This window comes from Nansenia antarctica (genome assembly GCF_963989245.1).
Source record: "Nansenia antarctica genome assembly, chromosome: 5".
Classification (NCBI taxonomy): domain Eukaryota; kingdom Metazoa; phylum Chordata; class Actinopteri; order Argentiniformes; family Microstomatidae; genus Nansenia; species Nansenia antarctica.
Window position 1 is genome coordinate 67,808,671 of NC_137690.1, and position 19,810 is coordinate 67,828,480.

The 19,810-nt window shown below is 48.1% G+C and overlaps 1 protein-coding gene across 1 annotated transcript in view; it reads left to right on the top strand.

The window, feature by feature from the left end:
- Positions 1 to 19,401, top strand: part of pias1a (protein inhibitor of activated STAT, 1a) — a gene marked incomplete at its 3' end in the record, with an annotated part of 50,306 nt that extends 30,905 nt beyond the window's left edge. The window contains 12 exon segments of the mRNA XM_080531124.1: positions 10,684 to 10,768; positions 10,982 to 11,029; positions 11,149 to 11,239; positions 11,534 to 11,668; positions 11,876 to 11,981; positions 13,863 to 13,936; positions 14,254 to 14,414; positions 15,866 to 15,993; positions 16,230 to 16,428; positions 17,057 to 17,196; positions 17,466 to 17,506; positions 19,063 to 19,401. Coding sequence (XP_080387250.1) covers positions 10,684 to 10,768; positions 10,982 to 11,029; positions 11,149 to 11,239; positions 11,534 to 11,668; positions 11,876 to 11,981; positions 13,863 to 13,936; positions 14,254 to 14,414; positions 15,866 to 15,993; positions 16,230 to 16,428; positions 17,057 to 17,196; positions 17,466 to 17,506; positions 19,063 to 19,401 — 1,547 coding nt within the window.
- Between the last annotated feature and the right edge of the window lie 409 nt (positions 19,402 to 19,810).

Genomic DNA, 19,810 nt, shown 5'->3' on the forward strand with positions numbered 1-19,810 from the left:
CGGTAGGACTATCACACGGTAGGACTATCACACGGTAGGACTATCACACGGTGAGGACTATCACACGGTGAGGTCTATCACACGGTGAGGACTATCACACGGTGAGGACTATCACACGGTAGGACTATCACACGGTAGGACTATCACACAGTGAGGTCTATCACACAGTAGGACTATCACACAGTGAGGACTATCACACGGTGAGGACTATCACACGGTGAGGACTATCACACGGTGAGGACTATCACACGGTAGGACTATCACACGGTAGGACTATCACACAGTGAGGACTATCACACAGTGAGGTCTATCACACGGTGAGGTCTATCACACAGTAGGACTATCACACGGTGAGGACTATCACACAGTAGGACTATCACACAGTAGGACTATCACACGGTAGGACTATCACACGGTAGGACTATCACACGGTAGGACTATCACACGGTGAGGTCTATCACACAGTGAGGACTATCACACGGTGAGGACTATCACACGGTGAGGTCTATCACACGGTGAGGACTATCACACAGTGAGGTCTATCACACAGTAGAACTATCACACAGGGAGGACTATCACACGGTGAGGACTATCACACGGTGAGGACTATCACACGGTGAGGACTATCACACGGTAGGACTATCACACAGTGAGGTCTATCACACGGTGAGGACTATCACACGGTGAGGACTATCACACGGTGAGGACTATCACACGGTAGGACTATCACACGGTGAGGACTATCACACAGTGAGGTCTATCACACGGTGAGGACTATCACACAGTGAGGTCTATCACACGGTAGGACTATCACACGGTGAGGACTATCACACAGTGAGGTCTATCACACGGTAGGACTATCACACGGTGAGGACTATCACACGGTAGGACTATCACACGGTGAGGACTATCACACGGTAGGACTATCACACGGTAGGACTATCACACGGTAGGACTATCACACTGTGAGGACCATCACACGGTAGGACTATCACACGGTAGGACTATCACACTGTGAGGACCATCACACGGTAGGACTATCACACAGTGAGGACTATCACACGGTAGGACTATCACACGGTAGGACTGTCACACGGTAGGACTATCACACGGTGAGGTCTATCACACAGTGAGGACTATCACACGGTAGGACTATCACACGGTAGGACTATCACACTGTGAGGACCATCACACGGTAGGACTATCACACGGTAGGACTATCACACGGTGAGGTCTATCACACAGTGAGGACTATCACACGGTAGGACTATCACACGGTAGGACTATCACACTGTGAGGACCATCACACGGTAGGACTATCACACGGTAGGACTATCACACTGTGAGGACCATCACACGGTAGGACTATCACACAGTGAGGACTATCACACGGTAGGACTATCACACGGTAGGACTGTCACACGGTAGGACTGTCACACGGTAGGACTATCACACGGTAGGACTATCACACGGTAGGACTATCACACGGTGAGGACTATCACACGGTAGGACTATCACACGGTGAGGTCTATCACACAGTGAGGACTATCGCACGGTAGGACTATCACACAGTGAGGACTATCACACGGTAGGACTATCACACGGTGAGGACTATCACACGGTAGGTCTATCACACGGTGAGGTCTATCACACGGTGAGGACTATCGCACGGTAGGACTATCACACAGTGAGGACTATCACACGGTAGGACTATCACACGGTGAGGACTATCACACGGTAGGACTATCACACGGTGAGGTCTATCACACGGTAGGACTATCACACGGTGAGGTCTATCACACGGTAGGACTATCACACGGTGAGGACTATCACACGGTAGGACTATCACACGCTGAGGTCTATCACACGGTAGGACTATCACACCAAACATTCTTTATCCGGTCCCGGGGGCCAAATATCCTGCCAAACTACAAAATGCCAAAGTTCATCATAATGGAAGGTCTGGTGCCAGCGCCGCCACGCCCCGTGTCCAAACCGTCTCCATTGTCAGCTTGCTGCGGTGCGGTGCGGCCCGTGCGGTGTGTCGCATCTGCACTTAGTTCCCAGTCGTCTCGGGGGGAAAACCAACCGGTCATTTGGTTCAGCAAAGTTTCAGTCAGCACAAAGGGCGTGTGGGCGGGTCTACGCCGACGAGCGGGCGGGGATAATTGAATGAAATGACTTTCCATTGTCCTCGCAGGAGAAGTGATTTCACTGTCGGGATGTTGGAAATCCATAAAGGATTTATTTATTTTTTTGACCAATTTTTTACGACGACTGTGCGTCCGGATGCAGGCAACAAGTGTAACCGCCAGCTGGAGGGTCTATGGAGGCTTGTAGTTGTGTGTAGTCTTCTATCATTGCATTTTCTCCATTCTAAAGATAAATACATCACAGGGTCGCACAGACAAAATGTGTGTGTGTGTGTGTGTGTGTGTGTGTGTGTGCCTACTGAACCACAGGGCTACTCTAACCCCTCTTGGATCTCTCCACACACCAGTCGAGAGAACAAATCAGATGCCAGCCGGAGAGGGAGAGATAGCAAGGGGGCGGTGGAGGAGAGAAAGAGAGGGAGGGGGGCGGGGTGAGAGAGAGAGGGGGGGGGGGGGCGGGGGGAGAGAGAGGGGGGGGGGCGGGGGAGAGAGAGAGAGAGGGAGGGGGGTGGGGGGGAGAGAGAGAGGGAGGGGGTGGGGGGGGAGAGAGAGAGTGGGGGTGGTGGAGGAGAGAGAGGGAGGGGGGTGGGGGGGGAGAGAGAGAGAGGGGGGGGGCGGGGGGAGAGAGAGAGAGAGAGGGGGAGGTGGGGGGAGAGAGAGGGGGGGCGGGGGGAGAGAGAGGGGCGGGGGGAGAGAGAGTGGGGGTGGTGGAGGAGAGAGAGAGAGGGAGGGGGGTGGGGGGGGAGAGAGAGAGAGGGGGGGGGCGGGGGGAGAGAGAGAGAGAGAGGGGGAGGTGGGGGGAGAGAGAGGGGGGGCGGGGGGAGAGAGAGGGGCGGGGGGAGAGAGAGAGAGGGGTGGGGGAGAGAGAGAGAGAGGGGGGGGGCGGGGAGAGATAGAGAAAGGGGGGGGCGGGGGAAGAGAGAGAGAGAGAGTGAGTGAGTGCTGTGTCTATTTATAGATCGCGCGCCTGGAGAGGAGGAGTAGGAGGAGGAAGAGACCGTTGTTAGGAACTGAACTGCAGGCTTGCATGGTTCGTCTTTCTGTAGTGGGCACAGAGAGGCAGGCGGGTACAGAGCTGTGCCCCCCCCCGTGGTGAAGCCTGGTCCCCTGGGGGGGGGTTGGTACCCTGTCCTGCTGCCCACAGGGGAAACAGCCTGTTGTCTGTGTGAGAAGGAGAAACCTGGTTTGTTCTGCCAGTCTTGTTCTGGTGGGAATGGTAGCCCGTAGTGGGTTCAACCCCTCCCCCTCCTCCTCCACCCCTCACCCTCCCTAAATGGAACATAATTTCCTTTTGAAAGAGAGAGAGAGAGAGAGAGAGAGAGGAGGGGGGCAGGGTGGAGAGAGAGAGAGAGGGGGCGGGGGGGGGGCAGAGAGAGAGAGGAGGGGGCAGGGCAGAGAGAGGGAGAGAGAGAGGGCGCAGAGAGAGAGAGAGAGAGAGGGGGGGGGGCAGAGAGAGGGAGAGAGAGGGGGCGCAGAGAGAGAGAGAGAGGGGGCAGAGAGAGAGAGAGAGAGAGAGAGAGAGAGGGGACAGAGAGAGAGAGAGAGAGAGAGAGGGGGCAGAGAGAGAGAGAGAGGGACCGATATTACTCTGTAATCATTTACCGTAGAAGCACAGGCTGTTTGTGTGTGTGGGTGTGTGTGTGGGGGTGTGTGTGTGTGGGTCACGGAACAGAATCAAAAGCAAGGCGACTGAGCTGCTGTCAGCACCGTTCACTGCAGTCCTCTAGGCTGATGATGTAGCCTCCAGTAATATCTGTTTTCTGTGTTTCAACCTGTGCACTCGAGCAGGTAGTAACAGAGTAACGGAAGCTTACACAGAGGCTGTGTATTCTGGTTTGAGACGGGCTCGCTGCAGCTTGGAGGAGATAGCCTTGCGTAAGCCTGGGTTATTTATAGGGCCCCTCTTTTACCTGCAGTGAGACGATAGGGCCAAAGCCAGAGAGAGTGAGGTGTGTGTGTGTGTGTGTGTGTGTGTGTGTGTGTGCGCCGCATCTGTCTAAATGTCTGTCCGCGTGTATGTCTGTGTATGTGGGATTTTGTGTGTGCCGTCTGTGTGTGTGTGTGTCTGTGTATGTGTGATTTTGTGTGTGCTTGTGTGTGCCGTATGTGTGTGTGTGTGTGTGTGTGCCGCATCTATCTGTCTGTATTTGTGTGTAGCTTATCTCCCCCCCCCTGCTTGCCACTGATTGAAGTGGTTGAGCTTTTGGCAGTGTGTCAGAGTTAAGCTGTGACAGTGTGGTCGTCTGAGGCAATGGCATTAAAAGATACTAGTAGTAGTGGGGTGGATGCATTCGATTCAGTGCTGGGTATATTTTGTTTCTCACACACACACACACACACCCCCCACTGTCACATTTTATCAGTCTTCACTTTGAAGCGTTGATGACAGGTGGCTCAACTTCACCCCTCTTCTTTGACACGGTTGTCTGTCCCCCGGTGGCATTTCTGACCAGGTGTCAATCACTCTCTGTGAATCGGTCTGGACGTGCGTCAATGGACTGTCCTGACTCCTGACGCAACATCAAGCAGAGGAATGCAACACAGGGAGATGGAACTTTTCTGTCCTATCCTATGTCATGCATACACAGGGTTTCTACAAGTCTGAAAAAGTATGGAAAATAAAAACTATTGACGTCGTCTGGAAAAGACATCTGTGATTCCAGATCGATGCTATACACTGATGCTTGAAAGTATGTGAGCCCCTTGTGCAACTATAGATTTTTTGGGTTTTTACCATGAAATCTTTATTTAATCAGAACCAGTATTTCTTATCTGACATAACATATTTATCAATTCCATATGTTGGTTTAGAGGGAATCATGCGTGTAGTAGGAAAACTAAATTATAAAGAAATTAGTCCAGGTGCAAAAATAAGTGAACCACTTCAGTCAATAGCTTGTGGCAACTCCATTAGCAGCAATAACTAGGAGTAAAGGTCTTGACATCTGTTTTGAGATATTTTTGCCCACTCATCCTTACAGAAGTGAGCCAATTGAGTGTGGTTTGAGGGGTGTCTGGCATAAACTGGCCACTTCAGGTCCTGGCACAGCATCTCAATTGGATTTAGGTCAGAATTTGACTTGACCAATCCAAAACACAAATCTTCTTTATCCTGAGCCATTCTTTGGTAGATTTGTTTGAATGCCTTGGGTCGTTGTCTTGTTGAAAGACCCATTTTCAGCCCAGCTTTAGCTACTTGGCTGATGGTTCTGTTCAAAAAATATCCTGGTATACCTCAAAATTCATGGTTCCCTTAATGATCTGGAGTCAGCCAGGTCCAGAGGAGGAAAAGCAGCCCCAGATCATGACATTCTCACCACCATGCTTGACTGTTGGGGTTTAGGTTCTTTTGGTGGTAGGCAGTGTTGGGTTTTCACCAAACGTTGTGGATTTGATTGTGACCAAAAAGGTCAATTTTGGACTCATCTGTCCAGAGAATAGACTTCCAGAAACCTTCAGGCATGTCCATATGGTCTCTGGCAAAGTTAAGAACGGCAGTTTGGTTATTTTTTTACAGCAGAGGCTTCTTCCTAGCAACCCTCCCATGAATGCCATTTTGATTCAGTGTTTTTCTTATTGTTGAAGCATGCACAGTTACCTGGCTGAGATGCAGCAAGGGAGGTTTGCAAATCTCTAAATATTATGTTTGGGTTGGTTTTTACCTGATTTGTTCTTTTTCTTGTGGCTCTTAAGCCTTCTTCTAGGCTGAGTTGCTGTCATGTTAAATGTTCTCCATTTGTAAATACTTTTCCTCACAGTGGACTAATGGAGTTCAAGTCTTATACAGCCTTCCGCAGACTGATGTGCTCTTTCTAACCTCTTCCTGATGTCCTCTGAGATCTCCTTTCCTCTCGGCATGGTGTGTTTACATTCACCTGTATGGATAACACAAAACTGACCAGGTTTCTTATCTCTATTTATCCCACCCAGTCCCACCCAAACTCTTTCCTAAAGATCTCTGCTTCAACTGGTTCATTTGGTACCCAATTATATACTCACCGGATTCTACTTACCTACTACCTACTACCTACTTAAATTATACTACACGCATGATTCCCTCTAAACCAACATATGGAATTGGTAAATATAAACCTGTTCAGATAAAAAATTCTTTTTTTTTGTATACTTTTTTTTTTCTTCACATTTTATTGACAACAAACATCAACAGCAGAAAAAATAAATAAACATACATACACAAGGTCATGGGGTCAGCAAATACAGCATATAAACATACAATCAGTACAAACAAAAAAGGGAAATCTCCAAGATGGCGGCGCGCTTAGACGCGAGGCTCGGAGTGGCTTCCACGCTGGTGTTTTTTAGTGTTTTTAAGAATATTTGTATGTACATTTTTATTTGAGTACTTATAGGGAACGGTTGTGTAAATAGTAGGGGAGCCACCCCTCCTACATTTCGTTGTTTGGTACCTGTACTGTAGCAATGACAAATAAAGTCCATTCCATTCCAACAAATCACCATCTTCATTGGCTAAATAATCGCACCATTTTTCCCATCGTTTTTTCCCCCAACTCTTTCTGAAGCCTTAAAGAGAAGGTCATTTGTTCCATTAAATGCAAATGCTCAACTGTTTTAACAAAGAGACCGACAAAAAAGACTGGTTTTGATTAAATAAAGATCTATAATTGCACAAGGGGTTCAATACTTTCAAGCGTCACTGTATATTGTCATCCCAGACATACAGTATGCTATATGCAGAGTACAGAATTGTGTTCAATACGTCTGATCTACACTGAGGCATTACGTAGCTTGAGCCTGTTTTATGTTTGACAGAGGTCATGAAGACGTGCCGGAACACAGACCCACAAATCAACTGAGCAGTCTGGAAATAGAGGTCTGGAATTTTTATATGGAAATTGTGTCGGAACCCTCCTGTTATAGCGAGAAAAGAGATTCGATTCTGGTTCACTTCAGAGAGCACACACGCACAAACACATGTGCGCACACACACACACACGCACACACACACACACGCACACACACGCACACACACGCACACACACACACACACACACACACACACTGAGGCTGCTGCACCCAAATTAACCATATTAAACTGAAGTGTGTTTATTAAATTGAATACTTAATTTCTTCTTATCGTCATGGGTCATAAGGTATTGTACATAATGTGATTGGTACGATCATCGTGAAGCATGTCGTAGCTTATATATACTGAGGCGACTGTCTTTTGTTTCTCCAAATGCTGAGGAAGGCAAAAGCCTGAACCGTGTCTCTCTGACTGCTGCTATCATTATGAATTAACACTACCAACAGTGATACCAGGGATTGCAGGTTTTTTTCCTTTTCATATGTCTTTGTGACCCTGGCCTGCACCCTGAAAACCAACAAAACATTTTTGAGTGACTTAAGCATTCCAATTCTTCTTTCAAGTGCCTATTATTGTGGATGTGGCTCGTCTTTACGAGCAGCATGTCTTATGAAGATCTCTACAACTTCACAGAGGCTCAGCCTCTACAACCTCACAGAGGCTCAGCCTCTACAACCTCACAGAGGCTCAGCCTCTACAACCTCACAGAGGCTCAGCCTCTACAACCTCACAGAGGCTCAGCCTCTACAACCTCACAGAGGCTCAGCCTCTACAACCTCACAGAGACTCAGCCTCTACAACCTCACAGAGGCTCAGCCTCTACAACCTCACAGAGGCTCAGCCTCTACAACCTCACAGAGGCTCAGCCTCTACAACCTCACAGAGGCTCAGCCTCTACAACCTCACAGAGGCTCAGCCTCTACAACCTCACAGAGGCTCAGCTTCTACAACCTCACAGAGACTCAGCCTCTACAACCTCACAGAGACTCAGCCTCTACAACCTCACAGAGGCTCAGCCTCTACGACCTCACAGAGGCTCAGCCTCTACAACCTCACAGAGGCTCAGCCTCTACACTGACTCTCAGACAGAGATTCCCAATTGATCCTTTTTCCACAAGATGCTTCACACTGGTTTTTAGACTCCTGGGGTTCCATGTCCCAACGCCACTTAAAGAAGAAGAAAAAAAAGTGTATTCCACGGTACCCCCCCGTCTCAGAATCGGAGAAATACACAGATTCCGCTGGTATCTGTAAGAACAAACAAAGAACCCACGCTGGGTGAGAACAACAGCACCTTATGCGAAAAGACCTGACGCTGTTCTTGTAGAATGAAGCATGCGAATGAGGAACTCTCCAATACGCTCCCAGAGATTACTGAGCCGCAGAAGGAGATGAGCGTTTGATCCAGAACGACTAAAGGATCTGGAGGAGCTGTGCTCTGCCCGGATGTAAACCTACCAGAAGGAAATCTCCCAGATCAAGTTTTTCAAGTACAGCAGAGACACTTGGGACTACAACAATGATGACATGGCTTCAGGGTGGGATGGGCAAACCACATTGGAGACCTGGCTTGTAACCCAGCAGTCTCTCCACAGACAGTTCTGGGAATGAAAGAGCTGCTTCCAATATGTGCCTTTGGGGGCATGCCAAGACAGGCCCAATCAGACAGACAGGCCCAATCAGACAGACAGACCCAACCAAACCAGACAGACAGACAGACACAACCAGACAGACAGACAGACAGACAGACAGACCCAACCAGATGGACAGACCCAACCAGACAGACAGACCCAACCAACCAGACAGACAGACATACACAACCAGACAGACAGACAGACAGACAGACCCAACCAGACAGACAGACCCAACCAACCAGACAGACAGACAGACAGACAGACACAACCAGACAGACAGACAGTCAGACCCAACCAGACAGACAGGTCTGTGAAGGCTTATTTGGGGGGGGCGATAGAGACTACCCTGATGAGCCCACCCCCCTCTGCACCATCAGCAAGAGGAGCTGCTAGTAAGACTGGATCTGATTTTAAAACCCCAAAGCACCTTCATCATTCTCCCTGCGTTGAACGCCTCTGTACAAACATTTTGCCGGTTAATTGACCAGGACGCGTCCTCTGAATCAGATTCTGACAAGTTGAAAGGATTTCACTGAATGAATGTCAAGTACTCTTTATCCAAGGATGAGGATGTTGTGATAAAGTCGATAACGGAGGCGCTGTTTACACAGAGTAAAAGGACTTGCTGCAGGGAAATATTTAACCAGTCAGGCCCAGTCATGTTGATTACTATTCACCGTTGAGTGCCGACCCTTCCAGTTGTAATAGAAGTGAAAACTGCTCTTGAATAATTGCTCTCAGCAATCAGATGATGAACAACAAAAAAAGTGTATGACGTCATGTGACAGGAGAGTCCTATATACTTTTGCCAAATGTGCACAAAAGTTGCCACGATCTTATCCTGGGTGCCTTATAGTGGCAGGAACCAACAACCATGTTTTGAGTGAGTTTAGCACGTCAGTTCCCCCCATTCAACTATACTAATTCACAGTGACTGAAGGGTAGTCTCTCAATTCCGTAAGTGTTCAGCCCGTGTTTTTCAAAGCCTCACCACCAGTGTATAAGCATTTGTGACAGCTGGTGAAAGGGCGAACAAGTCGGCAACCGACCAAATGTTCTGACTTTTATTCAGAAAAATGTAAATAAATGTCAACGTTGTTGAAAATAAATGACACCCTCGCAAGTCAAGCCAAAATGCAATGCAATGGATTCGGTTGAGCCTGCTAACATTGTAAAGTAGTGTTATAGTTAACTAGGTAGTAGTGGGGGGATTGCTCACCGAATCCATTGCATTGCAGTATTTTTGGCTCGCGAGTGTGTCGTCGATTTTCAACAACGTTGAGATTTATTTACATTTTTTCTGAATAAAAGTCTGAATATTTGGATTGGTTGCTGACTCGTTCCCTCTTTCACCAGCTGCTGTCACATTTCTCTGCGACCGCAGCTGCAGAAGAGATGGGTTTGTTGAAGAACGACGACATGAAAGGAGCCTTCTCAGGCGTCTCCTGTCTTAGGATCTCTGCCCGTTCAAGGGTTGAGCTGTGCCATCATCCCCCATCATTGATAGTACAACAGGCTCTGTCTTGTCTAAGCCTTGATGAAAAGCATCGATGAAAAGATAGCACACTTGTCAGTTGGTGTACATTCCTGGTACCATGGTCCTCTTTTTGAGATGCTGGTCAAAACGGGTCTCAAAACGACTATCACTGTGGTTACTGTGCATAGCACAGAGGGCTTTACACTGTGTAGCAAGTAGCAACCGTCTGGCTTTTGGTTGTTTATAAGACCCAGTGTTGTTTAGCTTGGTGCAGGTTTCTTTTTTATACAATTTATTTGCTGACCTGTGCTTGTGTATTCTTCCCTATTGCTTTTGATTATCGTTAACAAGTATCTCTCTCTTTCTCTCTTTCTCTCTCTCCCTCCCTCCCTCCCTCTCTCTCTCTCTCTCTCTCTCTTTTTCTCTCTCTCTCTCTCTCTCTCTTTTTCTCTCTCTCTCTCTCTCTTTCTCTCTCTCTCTCTCTCTCTCTCTCTCTCTCTCTCTCTCTCTCTCTCTCTCTCTCTCTCTCTCTCTCTCTCTCTCTTCTCTCTCTCTCTCTCTCTCTCTCTGCAGCCTCAGACAGCAGCCAGCGGTTTCAGGAGACGTGTTTCGCCTTCGCTCTGACACCACAGCAAGTCCAGCAGATCAGCAGCTCCATGTAAGAGACACTCAGGCCACTTCCTGTTGGCGGCTTCCTCATTCCATTCCTTTACATTACAACGAGCCTAACCTCTGATTTCTACCTCCACCAGCCTCCCCTCACCTATACTGCCTATGAGGTTGGAGAGGGGGGGTCTGGTTTGGAAATATTTGCATGATACTTAAATGATGGGTACAAATGAAGAAATCTGCCTATATCATGTGTTCATAGGGACATCTCGGGGACCAAATGCGACTTCACAGTACAAGTTCAGTTACGGTAAGATCGTCCACATCAGATCTGCAACTCCCTTTATTGCTAAGGCACAGGGTAGTGTTTAAATGAGGTGTTTGAGGTGTCGTCTCTCTCTGTGTGTGTGTGTGTGTGTGTGTGTGCAGGTTTTGTCTATCGGAGACGAGTTGTCCTCAGGAAGACCACTTCCCACCCAACTTGTGTGTGAAAGTCAACGGGAAGCCCTGCAACCTACCGGTAAGAACAACACACACACACACACACACACACACACACACACACACACACACACACAACCTCCCAGTAAGAAGCACCTCCAACCACCACACACAGCATGCAGGGAACAACATAAGCAGTAGAGGCAGTTGATATAAATGTGGAGGGACGTCTGCCTGTTGTTTTTTCTGCTTGCTAGTTCTCTGATGCCTCTCTCTCTCTCTCTCTCTCTCTCTCTCTCTCTCTCTCTCTCTCTCTCTCTCTCTCTCTCTCTCTCTCTCTCTCTCTCTCTCTCTCTCTCTCTCTCACCTTCAGGGCTATCTGCCTCCAACCAAAAACGGCGTGGAGCCTAAGCGTCCCAGCCGGCCCATCAACATTACCTCACTGGTCAGACTGTCCACCACCGTCCCTAACACCATCGTGGTGTCCTGGACCGCTGAGATCGGAAGGGTGAGAGGGGACAATGACACCTGCTGGATGACACCACAACTCTAGTTGACTGAACACTCCTTTCATGAGGAGCTCTCTAATGTAGGACAAAGCAACAACCTCTTAAACTCTGTGTGTGTGTGTGTGTGTGTGTGTGTGTGTGTGTGTGTGTGTGTATGTGTGTATGTGTGTATGTGTGTATGTGTGTGTGTGTGTGTGTCTCCGTAGAGCTACTCCATGGCGGTGTACCTGGTCAGACAACAGTCGTCCACAGTGCTGTTGCAGAGACTACGGTCGAAAGGCATCAGGAACCCTGACCACTCCAGAGCCCTCAGTAAGGTTGGCCTAGATGCTAGGCTATGCTAAGTCTATTATTTATTAGCCTCAGTAAGGTTGGTGTTTATTGCCATATATTTGGCAAACTACTTTCTCTGCAGTTCTCTAGATTTACTTGTTACCTGTCTCAAACATGCTAACCGCTATGGGTCCCATTTGCTTCTGCCAAAGAGTGCTGTGAACCATAAAGCTTAAAGCTGACATGTCCACTAACTAAATTGGTCATTCAGCGAAGTTTAATTTAGCATGGACGCGGAAGGCAGGTCTCCAGCAATAAGTGGAATGTAATAATAAGCTACGAATGAAGATATCCATTGTCCTCGTCCAATCAGGATTTCACTGTAAATGTTGGATTGGATAATTATGTCCATGATGATTTCGAAGCCAAGAGTAGCGTGCCAAATTCAACCTGGGAGTCTCCGAGCGCTGTACAACGGTTTAATGAACCTGTCGCAACCTTTCTCATACATTATATTTTATCATTGGCATCAGCTGTATCTTCCAGTACCGCCCGCGACCCCCAGTCATAACCATTATCAACTGACACTTTGGTTTAGTCTCGCTTCGGTGGCCTTCTTCCTCCATTCCGTTACATCATTTATTTATTTTTTTCCTTTTCGTTTCCTTTCTGAGAATGCGGTTGTATGCGGTGTGGTTATTAGAACTGCAGGCCTACTTAGGGGTTTCTGGCAACACTGGACAATATTTAACTATCGTATGTTCGTTTACATGATCTCCCCTCCCAGTATTACCATCCATCCGAGCAGTGGAATTTGATCACTTTCAGGATGATTTCTACCATCTCTTTAGTTGATGCGTAAAGGCTCTCCAAACGTATTTTCTATGAAGTAGTTCTGCATATTTTCCTGTAATATGTACAGTATTCAAGGTTTAAGATATTCTCCAATTTGATTCATGCTAGACATCACAAATTAGCATTTGTTTTCTGAAGAATCATGTTCAATTCTTGAGAGGTCTTGACAGTGTAAGGTGACTGTAGCCCAACAATAATTATAATACATTTCCTCTACTGTGAATATTATGAAGAGGAAAAAAAGTAATTCTTCCTTCTAGCATTGTGACTGCCAATGGCCTCTGGTCCTAGCATAGATTTGTTTTTCTTATGATGACTGATGAATAGATGATTCGCTTACTTAGACAAATGTACTTGTCGCTGGCCGCTTTGGATAAAGGTGTCTGCTAAATGTCTGAAATATAAATGTAAATGATTGTATACCCTATCAAAGACACGCACGGTTGCGTGATGCCGCTAGTCATTGCGCTGTGAGGCCCTTTATTAGGAACACCTGTACCCCTTCTCATTCATTCAGGTAGTGTAATGATGTGGGGAATGTTTGCTTGGCACACTTTGGGCCCATGAGTTCAGTGTTCTTCAATGATCACTGGATCTGAAATCCAATAGAACACCTTTGGGATATGGTAGAACAGGAGGTTCACAACTTGAAAGGGTCCCTGAAAAATCTGAAAAGAATTGCGTGATGCAATCATGTCATCATGGACCAGAATCTCAAATGAATTTTTCCAACATCTTGTGGAATCGATGCCACAGAGAATTGAGGCTGTTTTGGGAGCAATGGGAGGCCCCCCTACCCAGTATTAGTATAGTGTTTCTAATAAAGTGTTCAGTCAGTGTACATTAGGCACACATACCGGTGGTATGAGGCAGCTCTGTCTCTGCATCTGCTAATGGCTTGGTGAACCGAAATGAGGGAGGAGGAGGACGGGGGGTTGGAAAGGGGAGTTGAAGATGAGCGGAGAAGAGTACATGTGTTAGCTAATAAGTGTGTGTGTGTGTGTGTGTGTGTGTGTGTGTGTGTCTGTGTGTCTGTGTCTGTGTGAACTATCTCTCCCCCTACAGTCAAAGAGAAGCTAACAGCAGACCCAGACAGTGAAATTGCCACCACCAGCCTACGTGTGTCATTACTCTGCCCGGTAAACACACACACACACACACACACACACACACACACACATACACACACACACACACACACACACACACAGCGAGTTGCAATAGAATAATAGTGACACATAGTACAGAAGTATACAGCATAGAATACACAGTAGCAAGCAAGAAAAGAATGCGTGCAGATTTTAATTATGGTTTCTTTTCTGATGTGTGTGTATGCCCCAACATGTCTTCATACCCTCATCATATGTGTGTGTATGTCTCGCCCCCATCGTGTGTGTGTCTGTGTGTGTGTGTCTGTGTGTGTGTGTGTCTCTGCGTCCTGCCCTGCCCTGCCCAGCTGGGGAAGATGCGTCTGATGATCCCCTGCCGAGCGCTGACGTGTTCCCACCTGCAGTGTTTCGACGCCACCCTCTACATCCAGATGAACGAGAAGAAGCCCACCTGGGTGTGTCCTGTCTGTGACAAGAAGGCCCCCTACGAACACCTCATCATCGACGGGTGAGACCCCGTCCCCTGCCATTCCCCTACCCCCCAATTTCTTTCTTTTTTAAAGTAATTTTTTCTGAGTGGGGCAGTCCCACTCATATTTTTTTTATTTTTTTTATTGTGATAGAGACAGTAGAGATTTGACAGGAAGGATGGGTGAGAGAGAGAGAAGGGATGACATGCAGGATATGTCCGCGGCCGGAATCGAACCGGGGACCCTGCGGTTACGTGGTCAACGCTTAGTCCGCTACGCCACCTAAGCGCCCCCAATTTCTGAACCTTCCTGGTTCTGCGACTTTGATGCATAGCCCAACTGACAATAATTCTACTCTCCGAAGTGAATCCACTAACTTCTACACAAGAGAACCATTCTCTTCAGAAAACAATCGTTTGGTTTTCCCAACACTAGCGCCCCATTTAAAGAATGTCTGTTTTGCCTTAGTAGTTGTGTCGTGATAAAGGTGTAGTTGAAGGGGCGGCTGTGGCGCAGGAGGTAGAGCCGCCGTCTAATGATCGCAAGGTTGGCAGATCGGCAGTTCGAGCCCCGGCTGGCCACATGTCGAGGTGTCCTTGGGCAAGACACTGAACCCCAAATTGCTCCCAATGAGCGGGCCGGCGCCTTGCATGGTAGCTTGCCGCCATTGGTGTGTGAATGTGTGTGTGAATGTGTGTGTGAATGGGTGAATGAGAGGCCATTGTAAAGCGCTTTGGATAAAGGCGGTATATAAATCAGTCCATTTATAGTTGTGGTGTAGGATAAGGTGTAGTTGTTGTGTTGTGATAAGGTGTGGTTGTGTTGTTATAAGGTGTGGTTGTGTTATGATAAGGTGTGGTTGTGTTGTGATAAGGTGTGGTTGTGTTGTGATAAGGTGTGGTTGTGTTGTCATAAGGTGTGGTTGTGTTGTCATAAGGTGTGGTTGTGTTGTCATAAGGTGTGGTTGTGTTGTTATAAGGTGTGGTTGTGTTGTGATAAGGTGTGGTTGTGTTGTGATAAGGTGTGGTTGTGTTGTCATAAGGTGTGGTTGTGTTGTGATAAGGTGTGGTTGTGTTGTGATAAGGTGTGGTTGTGTTGTGATAAGGTGTGGTTGTGTTGTGATAAGGTGTGGTTGTGTTATGATAAGGTGTGGTTGTGTTGTGATAAGGTGTGGTTGTGTTGTAACTTGTCATAAGGTGTGGTTGTGTTGTTATAAGGTGTGGTTGTGTTGTGATAACGTGTGGTTGTGTTGTGATAAGGTGTGGTTGTGTTATGATATGGTGTGGTTGTGTTGTGATAAGGTGTGGTTGTGTTGTCATAAGGTATGGTTGTGTTGTCATAAGGTGTGGTTGTGTTGTGATAAGGTGTGGTTGTGTTGTCATAAGGTGTGGTTGTGTTGTGATAAGGTGTGGTTGTGTTGTGATAAGGTGTGGTTGTGTTGTGATAAGGTGTGGTTGTGTTGTGATAAGGTGTGGTTGTGTCCCTCCAGGTTGTTCATGGAGATCCTGAACAGCTGTGTGGATTGTGACGAGATCCAGTTTAAGGAGGACGGCAGCTGGGCCCCCATGAGGTCAAAGAAGGAAGTGCAGGAGGTGTCCTATAACAACGGCCTGGAAGGTAGGAGAGTTATTCAATAAAAGTTTACGAGAGGACATTCACCCCGTTCCTCTCCCCTCCCCTCCTCATCCCTCCTCTCCACTCCTCTCCTCCCCTCTTCTCCTCTCCTCTCCCCTTCTCTTCTTTCCCTCCCCCCCCCACCACCCCCCTTCCCCTCCTGTCCATACACTGATTTGATATACTGTCTGTGTGAGGTCACACACTCTCTAACCCTCCCCCCCCCCCCAACCCTCTAGGGTCCTGTCGGGAGCAGAGAAGCGCGTCGTCCCACGGTAACAACAACGGCGCCAACGGCAGGAAGGTGGAGGTGATCGACCTCACCCTGGACAGCTCCTCCTCCGAGGAGGAGGAAGACGAGGAGGAGGAGGCGCAGGACCAGCCCCCCGCTAAGAGGGCCTGCCCCTCCCTCTCCCCCCCCAGCTCCATCACTAAGGGGTAAGGCCCACTGACACGTACACACACACACACACACACACGCACGCACACACGACACTGAACGTATGTTTGATACCATTACTCATTCCCTTCCATACATTACAAGGAGTCCGTCCTCCGATTTCTACCTCCACTAGCCTCCATTTCGACGGCCTTCGCCAGTCTGTTTTCAAGTCCACCCCTTAGCTGTAGTTGGCGCCATCTAGTGGGGTTCTTTAATGCCCTCCTTTCTGTGAAAGAAAGGACTACTGTACAGCGCCACTCTCTCTCTCTACTTCTCTTTCTCTCTCTCTCTCTGTCTCTCTCACCTGAATTGTGTGCTCTTTCTCTGCCTCTCTCTGTTATTTTCTTCCTTTCTTTTTCTTTCTCTTTCTCTCTCTCTGTCTCTCTCAACATGGTTGTGTGATCTATGTTTTGCAGTGCAGAAGCTACAACATGCAAACACTCTTCTAATGCCCTTACCTGCCCCCTCCCTCTCTTCTCTCTCTCTTCTCTCTCTCTTCTCCCTCTCTCTTCTCTCTCTCTTCTCCCTCTCTCTTCTCTCTCTCTTCTCTCTCTCTTCTGTCTCTCTTCTCCCTCTCTTCTCTTCTCTCTCTCTTCTCTTCTCTCTCCCTCCGTCCTCCTCCAGAGTGTTGAACCTGCACCACCAGGCGTCCCCTGTGAGCCGGACCCCCAGCATGCCTGCGGTAGACACCAACTACATCCCCCCTGTCCCCCCCCTCATCCAGGACTACCGCCCTTACTACCACACCCCTAATGACCTGACAGGTAACACACACACACACACATGCACGCATGCATACACACACACACACACACACACACACACTCACACACACACACACACACACACGCACGCATGCATACACACACACACACACACACGCGCGCGCGCACACACACACACACACACACACACATACACACACATACACACACATACTTCCGCTTTAAGTTTTATTGATCACAATTCATAATGAATAGGTAAAATAACGTTTATTTGTGTGTGTGTGTGTGTGTGTGTGTTTTATTTCCAGATCTGAATTTCTTCTCCTTTCTACAAGGCGACAATCATCAGGTAAGTGTCACCGCATAGCAACAACACAGAATAACGATGACCTTGGCTCAAAGACTCTTGAAAGAAAACAGCGTCTTTCACTAGAGCATGTCGCTGGGCTTTTCCATGAGACAATGACAGCTTCCTGTTTGAATCTCACAAAGCGTGTACATGATATACCGTATTTTTAGACCAAAATAACCAATCTTAGATATCTATTGACTTGTACTTCATTTCACAGTTATTTTTCTTGTAATAAATCACCAAATTGCTCGTTATAAATATGTGTTTATTATTAAGCTTCGTCTTTTGGTGTGCTTGCTGTTTAAAGGACAACCGTTTATACTTCAACAGATGCTAACTGCGTATGCTATTGTTTCTAAGAAGACAGCAGCAAGTGTCACTATTTCGCATTATTTGGGTTGTTGACGTAGAACTTTCAACTCGTCCCCATACGGATAGTTTTGTTGCCAGAATGTTTCTTTTCTTTCTATCTTCCTTCGCTCCCCGTCCCCCCTGATATGAGGCATTTTTGTGTGCCTATCAAATATTGCAATGTTAATCTTAAACATACTTTAGATTGTCCACTCTCAGTCAATATGTTTTCCTCTGTAACTTGTGAAATGTCATTTGAGCTGGACCAGGGCCAGATTTAGACTATGGCCAGTGGACCATAAGTATACTTAGACTGGACTAGAGTCAGGTAACTGGGTTACCATGGCAATCAACTCCTTATGGGACGTGGGCAGAGTTAGAATGTAGCTACATGGTTGGTGCATCCTCCATTTGGTCAGGTCGACTGAACGGAGCCTTGTCATGTTGTTATGATTTGTGATAGACAGCTGCTTGCTTGACCATCAATATTCTGCCTATATAAAGAGAACTGCTTGTGACCTGTGAGTCGTTCGCTTTCTCTCTGTGAGAAACGTACCCAGCGCTGAATGGAATAAAACCTTTCTTCAATGGACCTATCGCTAAGCCACGCCCCCTTTGAAAACTCGCACAAACAAACAACGCTTCACTGACAGTGACTGACTGACCGACCGTGACTGAATGACATTCAATGACTTACAATGGCGGGAGTTGGCAAATTTCTGATTTCTGATTTACCACAGCAAGTAATAGACATGTTTTTTTAAAGATGACAAGAATATTTTGTCTAGAAGCTTTTCAACATCAGATATTAGCGAGTTGTTTGTCCGAGTTTTCTGCCTGTAGTGACTTTTGCTGTGATATGATTGGACAATTTCTATATTGGGGCGTGGCTTAGAGATAGGTCCATTGTCCAATCCTTGAGCAAGAATCTTTTCATTACTTTGATTGACTATCGATCTCGGCCACCACCCATCAAACACTGTTTTTCACCCCCCCTCCTTCTTCTCTCCTCTCCTCCTCTCCACCTCCTCTCCTATCCTCTCCTCTCCTCGTCCCTCCTCGTCCCTCCTCCTTTCCTCTCTCCTCTCCTTCTCTCCTCTCTCCTCTCCTACTCTCCTCCTCCCCTTCTCTTCTCCTCCTCCTCTCCTCTCCTCTCCTCTCCTCCTCTCCTCTCCTCTTACTCTCCCCCCCCCCCCCTGCAGCATTACAACATGGTGATGGCGGCGGCGGCGGCAGCGGCGGCCTCGGCGTCGGACGACCACGACCTCCTCCTCAACCGCTTCCTGCCCTACGGCTCCTCCTCCCAGCTGTTCCTCGACCAATCGGGGACGCCGAGCGCCGGCTCCCTCGCCCCGGCCAACTGCGGCAGCAGCTCTGGCAGCAGCAGCAGCCTGGTGTCGTCCAGCAGCCTGCGGGACACACACTCACACACGCGCTCACACACACACACACACCCCGGGGGCGGGGGGGGCAGGACCAGCGCCGAGGCGGCGGCGGCGGCCATATACGGAGCGATACCGGACGTGATCTCACTAGACTGACTGACGTGAGGACTGACGTCACTGACACCCCCACCACCACCACCACCACCCCCACCCCACCGCCACCTCCTCCTCCCGGGAACAATGACTTGATTTGTTGACTGTGTGTGAAGCAGCAGTCGTAACCACAGTGACTAGACTGACCCGAGAACAGTTGACAGTTGGTCAAAGCTGCACACAGGGTTGGGGTCTGGAGGCTGAGTGGTGAGACTGACTCACTGAGGATCAACGGACTGAAGCGCGTCGACCCTGTACGACCCACTGACGGGTGTGTTTGTCTGTGTGTGTGTGTCTGAGTGTGTGTGTGTGTGTGTGTGTGTGTGTGTTTGTCTGTGTGTGTGTGTGTGTGTGTGTGTGTGTGTGTGTTCGTCTGTGTGTGTGTGTTTGTCTGTGTGTGTGTGTGTGTGTG